Raw genomic sequence first — 13,682 nt, 5'->3', positions numbered from 1 at the left:
TAAATAAACCACAGATTTGAGCTTTTAACAACTACATTCTCGCCTGAAAAACTCTTAAAATTACATTTCGTGACACAGTAACAGTAGTATTATATTAAACTCTATATAAAAAAATGGCGCTTCTTATGTTGTCATTCCCCTTATAGCCCTATGCTTGTAGCACGCGCAAGTGACGATTCCCTGTCAACCAATCAACGTCCTGCAGTGAGTCTAGCTCCACCTTTTAGTACCGTACCACTGTGCTAGGTACCCCAATGGAAGGGTACCTAAAAAGTGGTACGGTACGGTTCGGCATTTTGGTACCATTCACAACTTTTGATAGTGGAAACGCAAATAAATGCGTACCGTTCCGTACCGTACCGTACCGTACCGCTCAGTGGAAACGAGCCTGAACACTGAGTCTGCCCAGTGCCCAGATCCGGGCCACATCTGGTACGCAGTGTAGTAAGCCTGTATATAAAACAATAATGACATAAAATCTGCATATGGGAAATTAGGAATTACATTATAAATGCCTCGTAATAGGAATTGCATTTTAAAAGCCTGAAACCTTTGAAAATGTTGCCTCCCTGTTGTGTCAATATCCTTGTAAGCTTTGAGAGTGAAATGACAGCAGCATGATGACGCATTGACATCCTTCCTGTGACGTCCGCAATGACACGTGTATTCAAGATGGCGGCGGCGATGGTGAGTACCTATGCTAAAGTCTCTTCTGTTGCTCTAATTCACAAAAAGGTCAATTCTACACGGATAGAGATGAATTGCTTTAAACCATGTTGTTTCATGTTGCTTCTTGTGAGTGTGCCTTGTGATATGATTTGCAATTTTCGCGCAGTAGAATCCGATTGAAAAGCAGCCGGCTAGCCTAAACACTTAGCAGGCAGCTAATTATCGAGTGTTTGCGAAGTGTGAGAGTTAATGTCCTCATCTAATCTAACATCTAAGCCATATGAAGCAGACAGCTCTCTTTACTCGAACATACGCGACTGTGTTTCATGGTAAACAGCATCACATGATGGAGTCTGTCAGTCAGGCTAATGCGTTTGCGCTGCTTTAGCATTCACTGCCTCTCGCAATCAAAGCAAATGTGATGATGATGATAAAGTGATTAAATCACAGTTGTTATCTAAATTACCTCCAGAATGTATTCATGTTTTGCTCTTGCCGGATGACACTGTTTGTGATTGTGTTATTTGACACCTGTGTACAGTTAAAAAGAGTTTCGGCTTAACAAGAAGATTTTGGATACTGTTAATGTAATATTGTAAGAGATATTGGGTCGTCATCGTAAAATAACCCCGACATTGTGATCAGGACGTAAAAATGATGGCATATTATACATGTATATTACACGACAACTTACAAATTAAGTAAATAAATGGGCACGTTATTGATTTTGAGTGTAAATTGTATTCTTTTGTGATAATAAAATGTGTGAGCGTGATTTTGCTTAAAGTCGTAATGTGAACGATTCTTTTTGACCTGGTAATGTTTAATCAGAGTGTCATAACTAGACTTTCCAGTGAAAACGGCGGACTGCTCTCTGGTGATGCATGCAGGACTTCTCCAATCATTTAGTCTGCTTAAACCCCGCCCCTTTCTTACGATCACATCTGCAGCGACCACATCTCAAAATCTGATCAACAACTAATGCATAGATGCTTTAGTAGTTCCCACACAAAGTTTTTTCTTTTTTGAAAATGTTTCACTGAGAAGCACGTAACAATACGGAAGAAAACATCTGTTTTTACTTCTGTTTCACTGCAGTTTTTATGCATTTAATATGGCAAACTCCACTACGCGTCCGCTCCACATAGCTCACATTATCTGTTGAAACAATGCTCGGCCAATTAAATCTGAGGACTTAAACTGTGTAATAGATAATAACAACATCAAATTGCTTATTTGGATAAAGGTGGAGCTGTTTATTCAGTTGTATTAATATTGTTTAGAGGTTGTTTCAGATTCACTTTGTTTAACTGTTGAGGTGGTTTACGGATCATTCATTATCTGATTGAACAACAGAGCTCAACAACATGGATTTTCTTTTTCAGCACTGTACTGACCGACCCTAGTAACGGTTCCATGTGGATGTATATTTCTATGTAAACAAGTTGACTGCTGTTTTTGCACTGCAACAAGGTTATAGATGGGTAACTAAACATATTTGACTTTGTGTGTCTTTTTTGTCTTTGTAGGAGATGTGGACACTGTTACTGGTGTCCACGCTGCCTTTAGTAACACCCTTTTATGTACCTGGGGTTGCGCCCATGAATTTCCACCAGAACAGCCCTGTTGAAATAAAGGTGAGGCCTCATTTTTTTTCTATTTGAGTTGCAAAAAAAGGGGTTTCTTTTTTACTCTATGACCCTAGACATTGCCATTTACTATTGTATTGACCACCTGTTTTCCTCAGACATGTCTGCCCAGCTCTTATCAATCTAGATCCATGCATCTGTGTTTGACACAATCATTATCCTTCATTCCACAGATTCCTTCTCCAAAGGTTTCTAGATTTGTGCTTTGGTGTTTCTAACATATACCTATTTTTAATTACCAGGCTGTGAAATTGACAAGCTCCAGAACCCAGCTGCCCTATGAGTACTATTCACTTCCTTTCTGTAAGCCTGGTGACATCGTCTACAAGGCAGAAAACCTCGGTAAGTTGACGTTTCACTGCAGTCACACGTCTGACGTTTTTTAAGTATAGCTAGGTGACAGAAAACTAACGCTTGCAGTTAGAAGGTTGACTTATTGATGATGATGATGATATGTGACCAGGTGAGGTGTTGCGAGGGGACCGTATCGTAAACACGCTCTACACGGTTCTCATGAACCTGGACAAGAAATGTGAGGTGTTGTGTAAAAAGCCAGATGATCCCATCAAACTCACCGTGGAGGAGAGCAAGCTGCTAGCCGAGCGCATCCAAGAAGAGTACTATATCCACCTGTGAGTCCTTCCTCTACTGACGCCATTCCGCATTTATGAAAGCACAACATTTTTCTTAGTCTGTTGCAATGCATCAGTTTACACAATTTTTTTCTGCACGTGTTTCATGAAAGAGGCCCAATACAAAGTGCTGATTTCTGTGGTTTCCTGAAAAGGTTTTTTTTTTTTTTTTTTTAAATGCACAGCGCAAATTGTCTAACATTTATTTTAGACCAGTGTGATTTGCATGAACAATGTAATTTACAAAAAAAATTATATACACTACCATTCAAAAGGTAATACTTTTATTTAGCATTAAATTCATCGAAAATTACAGTAAATACTTTTACATTGTTACAAATGTTTCTATATCAAAAGAATCCTGAAAAAAAAATGTCAAGGTTTCCAAAGAAATATTAATCAGAACAACTGTTTTCAACATTGATAATAATAAGAAATGTTTCTTGAGCAGCAGTTAAACATATTACCATATTTTAATGATTTCTGAAGGATCATGTGACACTGAAGACTGGAGTAATGATGCTGAAAATTCAGCTTTGACATCACATGAATAAATTACATTTTACAATAGGTTAAAATAGAAAATTGCTATTTTAAATTGTAATCATATTTCTCAATATTACTATATTTTTGATCAAATAAATGTAGCCTTGGTGAGCATAAAATACTTCTTTCAAAAACATTAAAAAAGCTTATAGACACTAAACTTTTGAATATACATTTATATAAATGTATTTATGCTATAATTTATATAATATACATTTATTTATGCTGTATATTCTAATGTATGCATATTTCACCTATCCTGTAAAGTTAAAGCTGTCAGTAGTAGTTTGATTAATAGGTCATGCATATGAACAGCATTGCAGATAACCTCCCTGTGGCCACACGGCTGGAGCTTTATCCCAACAAAGAGGAGGGAACAGAAGAAGAACAGAAGAAGGACACGTTGAAGGATATTCAGTTCGAGCATGGCTACAGGCTCGGCTTTTCTGAAAATAACAAGGTAAACCTGAAGAGCATCTTTTCCCATTAGCTCAATTTTATGCCAGTTAAAATATGTAGACAGTAAGCAAATAAAGACAGTAAGACAGTAAAGCTTTGTTACCTCAACCACTTATCATCTTTTATTTATTGACATTGATTTCAATAACAGAAAATTGTGTCTATCAACTTAATATAGATACAAATGGCTATTGGTTTCTTTAAAAAAAAAAAAAAATCTTATCGTATTTGATGTGATTGTTCTTTTTCATGATTGGTTGACACGCTGTTTGGTTCCCTTCTGTAGTTCTATTTGCACAACCATCTGTCATTCATCCTTTACTACCACAAAGAAAAGGTGGAGGAGGATGTCGAACACAATTACAGAGTTGTACGTTTCGAGGTGATGCCAAAGAGCATCAAATTAGAAGGTAATTCATTAATAATTCAGTGAAATTTAAAATTGCACAAATCAAAAAATCTGAATAGATGGGTCCAACAACAGAAAAAAGCTTTTCGGTAACACTTTACAATAAGGTTTTCTTTGTTAACATTACATAAACTAACAATGAACAATACTTCTACAGCATTTATTGATCTTAGTTAATGTTAATTTCAACATTTACCAATACATTATTAAATTCAAATGTTGTATTTGTTAACAGCACTGTTAACAGCAACTACGTTGTATTTTGTTAATGCACTGTGAACTAACATGAACAAACAATGAACAGTTGTATTTTTATTAACTAATGTTAACAAAGATGAATAATTACTGTAACAAATATTTAGCTCGTTGTATGTTAACAAATGAGACCTTATTGTAAAGTGCTACCAGCTTGTCTTTAGAATAACTTTTAAATTTCTGTTTTATTTTAATTTTAATTATTTCAGTTATGATTACACAGTTCTTCCTTGAAGTTGTCATATATACGTGTATATATATATATACATGCATGCATGCATGCATGCATACATACATGCATATACACTACAGTATATAAATACACATGTTTGTTTACTACTTTTTCTTCTAGTTTCTTACACTACCATTCAAAAGTTTGTGGTCAGAACTTTTATTCAGCAAGTACACAAATAAATTGATCAAAAGTGAAAGTAAAGTAATTTGTAATGTTATATAAGATTTCTATTTCAAATAAACGCTGTTCTTTTGAATGTTCTAAATCCTGAAAAAAAAATCCTGATATTAATAAGAAATGTTTCTTGAGCAGCATATCAGCATATTAGAATGATTTCTGAAGGATCATGTGACACTAGAGTAATGATTCAGAGGAATCGCTGGAATAAATTACATTTTAGAATATATTAAAATAGAAAAGAGATATTTTAAATTGTAATAATATTTCTCAATGTTACTGTTTTTCCTGTATTTTTTAACAAATAAGTGCAGCGTTGGTGAGCAGAAGAAACTTTAGAAGTTTTTAGATATTTATATTTATTTAAATGAATTTAATTTCAAATAATATTTAATATTTAATTTATTATGTATAGTATGTTGAAAATATTGTACTGTATACATCTAAAAACACTCACCATTACATAATTTTTTTTCATTGTTTACTACCATTAAATTAATTCTTCTCTCACATGTTCTAGATATAAAAGCAGATGAGCGAGGTACATGCACATTACCTGAAACGGTTGCCCCCGTCCCTCAGGAGATCGACCCATCCAAAGAGAACAGCATTCTCTTCACTTACTCTGTGCGCTGGGAGGTGAGACGCGTCGCCTCCTCCATCAAGACGTCTCCCTGTGCTTTACATGTTTTTGTTTGGTTTCATAAATAGCTGCTCTCTTCATTGTTAGGAGAGTGAAGTGAAATGGGCGTCTCGCTGGGACACGTACCTCACCATGAGTGACGTGCAGATCCACTGGTTCTCCATCGTCAACTCTGTAGTCGTGGTGTTCTTTCTGTCAGGTGTGACTGATTTTCATCTTTAAACTGTTTATTTCGAAGCACTTTTCGATTGCAATGTCATCTAAGTAAGTGTTTGCCTGCAGGCATCCTGAGTATGATCATCATCAGGACGCTGAGGAAGGACATTGCCAACTACAACAGAGAAGATGACATTGTAAGATGCTACTTTCTGATTGGTTGCTTGCACTCTGATATTCATCTCTTATATAATTTTATCTCAGTGCTTTCTCTTTCTCTCTTTTTTTGTTGTTAATAGGAGGACACAATGGAGGAATCTGGTTGGAAGAACGTCCATGGTGATGTGTTCCGCCCACCTCAGTATCCCATGATACTTAGCTCCCTGTTGGGATCTGGCATCCAGCTCTTCTGCATGATTCTCATTGTTATCTGTGAGTATTATGCTTTTTCGTTTTGTTTTAGCTAATTGCTAATGATTAGGCCATATGGAATCTGCATCCACTCCATTGTTGTTAAACGCACTGCTAGTCAACTTGGAAATACCAGTCATTTACTTTTTTTTTCTTACACGTTTAATGTTTTGCGTTATATTTTTACAAAGGTTACGTTTAAATTACTGTCATGTTAATGTTACATTTTAAAATGAATTGGGGTTAGACTTAATTAGGGTAAGATTATTTGAATAGCTGGTTGCAAAATTTCAGTTTTAATGTTAATAAAATTAGTCATTGCACACATCCCTACTTTCAAGCACTTTTGTGTTTGTTTGAGCACTCTCTGAGCATCAAGGGTTTCTGTTTGCTGCGTGTTTTTACAAGCGGTCACACTAGCCTATCAGAGGTGCTACTCAGGAAGTTAGTCAGAAGGTTTTGTTTTGTTCGCCGTGTACCGCACACTCGCAAATCCTTTCATTATGACCAACAAAGAGTAAATACAATGTAAATTGTAGTTTTTCAGATTTTTCAAAGAAATCAATAAACTTGCGCTTTGGATTATAAAGGGAGGCTCTTGTTTTCTGTTTAATACACAGTTAATACCCAAGTTAAATTTTTCATACTGCTAAATACACTGCGAAGATTCTGGATTGACAACCAAATTTAACTGCACGATTGAATAAACTGATGATTAACCGCGAAAACCAACGGACAGAACAACATTTTTTTAAACCACTTCCATCACTTTTAATATGGAAATATGTTCAGAGAACCACAAAATTTTACTGGTGTTGGTACCGTCACAATCCTAGGCCATACAGCTCTAGAAGACTGCAGGTTTCCACAGAATTTGAATCCCTTTGATAAAGTGCTATCATGTATCCCTTTCTTGTTAAATGTTCATTCCTTAAACGTTTGCTACGTGACTTCTAAATACAATGAAACTGTGCATGTGTGTGTTGTAGTTGTGGCTATGCTGGGGATGTTGTCTCCATCCAGCCGAGGAGCTCTCATGACGACAGCCTGCTTCCTCTTCATGTTCATGGGGTAAATGCACAATAAAAACTACTTGTCAGTTTTAGCAATTTCATACGCGGCTCTATTCAAACTGTCGGCGTCGTGTCTTGTCCTGCAGTTTGTTCGGAGGATACTTCGCAGGAAGACTCTACCGCACTCTTAAAGGCCACAGATGGAAGAAAGGGGCTTTCTGCGTGAGTACAAACTCTTGAAACATTTGTTGCATCAAAATAATTGAGCTTGGAGATTACACCTGCTGGAAGAATAAGAAATAAAAGACATTGTGTATGTGTGTCCTTCTAGACGGCAACTCTGTACCCAGCTGCCGTCTTTAGCATCTGTTTTGTTTTGAACTGTTTCATCTGGGGAGAGCACTCTTCTGGCGCTGTAAGTATCTTCATTCTAATATGCGGATTTGCTGCGCAAGAAACATTTCTTATCAATGCTGAAAACAGTTGTGCTGCTCAATATTTTTGTGAAAGCCACGATACATTTGTTTTCCCCCTCAGGATACTTTAATGAGTAGAATTGTTCTAAAGAACAGCATTTATTTAGAATAGAAATCTTTTGTGACAATGTAAAGTCTTAACTCTCACTTTCAATCAATTTAATGCATCTTTGCTGAATAAAAGTATTAATTTCTTTAAAAAAAAAAGATCTTGACCCCCAAACTATTAAACTGTAGTATACGTTAGATTGATGATGCTATTGATGATGGATTCACTCAGTAAAGGAATCATTAGACTGATTTAAAGGGATAGTTCTCCCAAAAATGAAAATCACTTCTCACCATTAAGTTGTTCCAAACCTGTACGAGTGTCTTATTTCTGTTAAACACAAAAGAAGATATTTTAAAGATTGCTGATAACCAGACATTTGACCGTATCCATTGACTTCCATTGTATTTTTTCTACTATGGAAGTTGATGGCTGCCCTCAACCATTTCCTCTTATTCAGAGAGGAAAAACTGACTTGCCATTTTGTTTTCACATATTTCAGGTGCCTTTCACTACAATGCTGGCTCTGTTGTGTATGTGGTTTGGTATTTCTATGCCTCTCGTGTACCTGGGCTACTATTTCGGTTTTCGGAAACAACCGTATGACAATCCAGTTCGTACCAATCAGATCCCCCGTCAGGTCCCTGAGCAGCGCTGGTACATGAACAAGTTTGTCGGGTAAGTGGCGCTCCTTGTATTGTCTTTGTTAGTCTGTGAATAGTTGATTAGCAGTGCATGCTTAATGAGATTGTATTGCTCTCTCCCTTTAGCATCCTGATGGCGGGAATCCTCCCGTTCGGCGCCATGTTTATCGAGCTTTTCTTCATCTTTAGTGTAAGTTGAATCAAACCTACACCGTTTAAAAGTGCATACATCCAGTACAACATATTAAATGTGGCTCATTGTGGTGTGTTATACTCTCTTATAGGCTATCTGGGAAAACCAGTTTTATTACCTGTTTGGCTTCCTGTTCCTTGTCTTCATAATTCTTGTTGTTTCCTGCTCTCAAATCAGCATCGTGATGGTGTACTTCCAGCTTTGTGCTGAGGTAGGTGTTTGATCGTAAAACAAAAGGGAACTGAGCCGTTTAGTACTTCTAGCAGTAAATATTTGCCTATTGTTATGTATAGTTATACATTAAACAAAACACCACAGGTGTAATACAGTTGTGATTCTTACATTACCACAAATCCACTAAAGAACTTCTCTGTGTGTCAAAGTGCTGCTCTGTGCCATTTATTTGCTGTTCCTGTTGTACCGGTTGTGGTCTATAATCTTTGACACACTGTCCACACAAATACACTCACCCCTACTGAAGATAAATAGGCAAATATTAAGAGTTATGATAAAAGCAAAGGTCACTTCATTTGAATGGCCACCATGCATGCTAAATCATCTCTAAAAAATAAATGGCAATGGTGTCCAGTAGAACTTGAACAGAGCTCACTCACTGTCAGTAGACATTGAATAAACACCTGTCAATCACTGTGGCTCCTCCCCCTACAGGACTATCGATGGTGGTGGAGGACGTTTCTCGTGTCCGGAGGTTCTGCCTTTTACGTCCTAGTCTATGCTGTTTTCTATTTTGTCAATAAGGTAACTATCTTTACTTCAGAGTGTTACAGTAGACCTCTTTTATTAACTGTAGTGTCTTTCCTATCTAGCACCTTAAGAATTTTTAATAGCAGAGGAAATCTACAACATTATTTTAAGCTTAAAGTGGTATTAACTGTAGAATAGATTCAATCCCACTGTACACAGTATTTAGACTGAGTCTGCTCTGTTTTCTTATCACACAATCGTACACACACACACATGAACATTGGGGATTTTGTGGAAGTTGTGTCTATGAAGTAATTAATTTATTGGGGGCTTATTTACATTTTTATGTTATCTGAACAGGAAAAAATGCTGTATTTTGTATTTAGCTTTTTTGCTCAACCAGTAGTGTTGAGGGGTGGGGCTACCTTTTTATCCAACCAATGGAAGATGGACAGATTGTTTGGGGCGACCGGAAAAAAGTTATTTAATTTAGTTGAAAATCTGTCTGTCTGCTGTAGTAATGGAGCACAAATGCAATTTGAGAACTATTTATATTAAAATTGTTTGGAGCGCAAAAGCTAAAAACGAGAGATGGATACAGTGGCTGCCTCTGAATCGCTTACTTCCCTACTATATATTAGGTGAAAAAAAGTATGTGACAAAAGTAGTATGTCCGATAAGATTTCTTCACAGTACTCTTACTATTCTGGCGGGATTCTGAAGCCTGCATATGATGGACACTTTACTATCCCATGAGGCCACGGGAGAGGATTTGTGAATGGCAGTGAAGTGACGCGACTGATGCTTGTCTGTCACATGATGATAACAACATGGCGAATGTTGTACATCCAGATTACATTCATACTACACACACTCATACCATATAGAACATATTTGTTTAGCGGTTCTAAAGTGATTACTTACTGAAAACAAGTACCCACTCAAGAGAGTATGTGATTTCGGACGCAGCCAGTGTCAATTAAAATAGTTAAATTAAGTCGAAGATTGTCTGTTGTAGTTTCCAATTGCACACTTATCTCATTGTTTTGTTGTACTCAGCATTTACATGGTTGTCTCTTTCTTCCTCCCTCAGCTGGACATTGTGGAGTTCATTCCCTCTCTGCTGTATTTTGGCTACACAACCCTGATGGTTTTGTCTTTCTGGCTGCTAACGGGAACGATTGGTTTCTACGCCGCATACGTGTTCATACGGAAAATTTACGCCGCAGTCAAAATCGACTGAAATATTTCTTTCAGTTTTTTTTTTCGTGTTTTTTTTTCTTCTGTTTTGTGAAGCAAGCACTGACGTGTGTGATTTGCTGGCGTGAGGCGCAGCAGTGCCCCCCTATGGATTGGAGGAATGAACAGCGATGTGTTTTGTACACCGTTTTCAAAACCTTTCTGTCCTGCTCTCTGCCTCAGCAAAGATGTAGAGAAACAACATGAACAGTTCCATTTTTAATGTCTGTATATCCTTTTGCACACACAACATGGGCCAAAGTGTGTCGATTGACTTTCTCTTTATGTTTGGGTGGGGATGTTGGATTTTTGTGCTGGGTCTTATCCTTTTGAAGACATTGAGGGTTAGTTGCATATTATATCATTTTACAAATTAACTTTGTGTCCTTTTAATATAACGTTTAATTTCAACTTGTTCCCATGTCTTTGATTCAGAACTGAGTTCTTGAATGCTTGTTGTCTTGAGGTGTGTGTGTGTGTGTGTGTGTGTGTGTGTGTGTGTGAATGTGTGGTCATTGTGTTGGCATGGATTGGAATTATGGGATGTAAAGACATGATGATGCAAGGACATTAAAAAAAAAAGAAGTAGATTTCCTTGTTTCCTTGTGCTTGCTGGTCATTAGACCTAAAATACTCTGATAACGATGCAGTATAATTTTATGTCTGTTCATTTTTCATTTGTTCCTTGCCATTGAAAAAAAGGTCTGCTTTTATGGTCTCACATTAATTAGATATTTCATTTTAACAGGTCCATTTCAAAATCTACAATTTATAAGCATATTCCCACTCCACAACATAGAATAAGTTTTTTTGACATGGCATTTTTCTTTTAAACCCCTTTTTCTCATGCCTTGATGGTGGTATTTCACCTATGGACTATTGCTGTAGCCACAAACGGATGTATCTTGGTGGATTTACCCCAAAATGCAGGGGTATCAACACAAATGTGTGCAATGCCCAGCAGGTAGCCGTATATTTGCTTGCATACATGGTGCTTTTTTTAGATTTATTTAAATGGTTATATAATTTTTAGGTCCCCCAAATTCTGACCTAAAGTGAAGCAGCTGCAAGATTCAGTAGTTTAAAACACAATAGCAAAATAGACCGGTCTTTATTTCCTTGGCTTCATTTGTCGTCTACAAACATCATCATCATCATACGCTTTGGTCAGTTTTTGGTTTGGCGGATTCTGAATTCACAGGTGACTTTATGAATAAATGCAAGGACTACAGAATATATTTTCTACAGAAGTACTTTATTCTTCCTGTTGCGTGGGGTCGATGGGTCTGTGTACGTTAATGGTGTAAATACGGTGCTTTATATTGTTGCATTTTAGTTTGTTTTTTTTGTGGAGCTGTTTGTCCCCATTATGTCTTTGTTTTAGGCAGAAGCATGTTAATTTTTCTTTCCCTTTCTCTAAGAATGTCCATTTCTAATGTATAAAACAATAAAAGTGCCAATATGTTGACATTTGAAATACCTTCCAGGTTTTGTTGAGAACATTGTTCGCCAAGGATGTTACACATGGCCGTTTTCTCCAATTCGGAGTGTTTTTCTCAGAAGAATAGGAAGTCCGAGTCCTTAGCTGTTCTTGGAATGCAAGACAAGACTGTAAAACCTCAAATTCCTCCAGATTTAAGTCATTTTCACATGAGAAATTATGTATTGTTGGTGGGACTTTTGGGCCTAAAACAACTCTTTGAGATGTAAAAGTATAGGTTTGAGATATGCTTTATAATTAAGCCTGGCTATAGCTCAGTTTTTTATTACTTGGAATTGAGCCGTTCTTGTCTTTTCATTTGTGCGCTGTGGTCTGGTTTCCTGCTCTGGCTGGATGGTATGCGAATGGCAGTTTTCAGCCATAACCAGCCAGTTTCTTCTCGCACCCTCTCCCACCGCTGCAGACAGGAAATCAAACGCTTAAAAAAGGACACCAGAAATATGAAACCGTGGGTTTGTCTTTTAATCATTTTAACATAACACATTAAAAGTCAAATGGTACAATGTACTGTACAATAAGTAAATAGGTTTGTTGTAATGTCATCTCTTTGGATCAACCAATATACAAATCTGTCAACTTTACAATGCAGCAACTGACCACAGGTGAGCTGTGTAACAAAAAAAGCGCACTGTTTATCTCTGTTATGCATTTATTTTGTACAATTCGTCCTGTCAATCATCATCTCCATGTTATATAAAATAGTGTAAGGATGAATATTCCATTTTTTTAGTTTTCACCTTTTTTTTTTTTCCAGAAGTCGTGGTAATAAGCAAGTACTAAAAATAAAATGACTATATTGCTAAACAAGTTACATAAAAAGCTTGGAATGCAAGACTTACATTAAGCTAAAATATATCAAACTACAAGTGGATTTTGTCCTCTGCGGACGTACCCATTTTCTCACTAAAAGCCGGAAGAGCATTGTATTGAATCATTTTTCCTTTTCTTAAAAGTCCGATTTTGTTTTGTTTTGCCCTAGCCTGGTTACCTCATAATTTCCCTTAATATTTTTGTTATAGGAACCGACTAGAATTTTGGGAATAAAGGACAAGTGCATTGCTACAAAAGAGGAAAATCTGTTGCAGAATATTGCTGGTATTTTGAAGAAGGAAAGAAAAAAAAAATCCTACAATCGGATGCTGAGCTCCACCTATCCAGGCAGTTATTATATAAAACTTCATTTAAACCAAAAGTGCTTTTTTGGGGGGTGGGGGAAGAGAGATGGAGGAAATTCCCCACCAGTCAAACCTGCCGGTTTGTTATTATTAATGTTGATTGAAAACACCTCAGTCATAGATGGAGCTGGAAAAGGTTTTTCGTCGGTTTGTGGCGATGATGATTTTGTCAGACACTGAGAATTATTCTAAGCATGTTACTCTAACAAAATCTATTTTAACATTACATGACTTCCTCAAATGTGTGACAAGACAACATGGGGAAAATGGCCAATGTGGTTAATATTAGTGAAAATCTATCTAAAATACTGTTACTCTTGGAGAAAGGAGAAAAACAACAATTACATAAAGATGACTAAACTCTACACATCAAACTAATGGCACATACAAGATCAAATACAAAATTAAAAACATACAAACATACAAGGCTGAAAAATACTCTTTTT

At 36.6% G+C, this 13,682-nt stretch overlaps 1 protein-coding gene across 1 annotated transcript; it reads left to right on the top strand.

The window, feature by feature from the left end:
* The first annotated feature begins 640 nt into the window (after nucleotides 1-640).
* Nucleotides 641-12,037, top strand: tm9sf4 (transmembrane 9 superfamily protein member 4). The gene is made up of 18 exons (XM_084098538.1): nucleotides 641-687; nucleotides 2,199-2,306; nucleotides 2,561-2,660; nucleotides 2,782-2,950; nucleotides 3,812-3,956; nucleotides 4,242-4,365; nucleotides 5,552-5,670; nucleotides 5,762-5,873; nucleotides 5,957-6,027; nucleotides 6,130-6,262; nucleotides 7,231-7,312; nucleotides 7,401-7,476; nucleotides 7,586-7,669; nucleotides 8,282-8,457; nucleotides 8,550-8,613; nucleotides 8,708-8,827; nucleotides 9,286-9,375; nucleotides 10,415-12,037. Exons 1-18 carry the CDS (start codon nucleotides 655-657, stop codon nucleotides 10,562-10,564), a joined length of 1,956 nt encoding a protein of 651 aa, XP_083954664.1. The 5' UTR covers nucleotides 641-654; the 3' UTR covers nucleotides 10,565-12,037.
* Nucleotides 12,038-13,682: the final 1,645 nt, after the last annotated feature.

This window comes from Abramis brama (assembly GCF_963993115.1).
Source record: "Abramis brama genome assembly, chromosome: 22".
Classification (NCBI taxonomy): Eukaryota; Metazoa; Chordata; class Actinopteri; order Cypriniformes; family Leuciscidae; genus Abramis; species Abramis brama.
The sequence above is the reverse complement of the archived record's forward strand: the minus strand, read 5'-3'. Positions and strand labels throughout refer to the sequence as shown.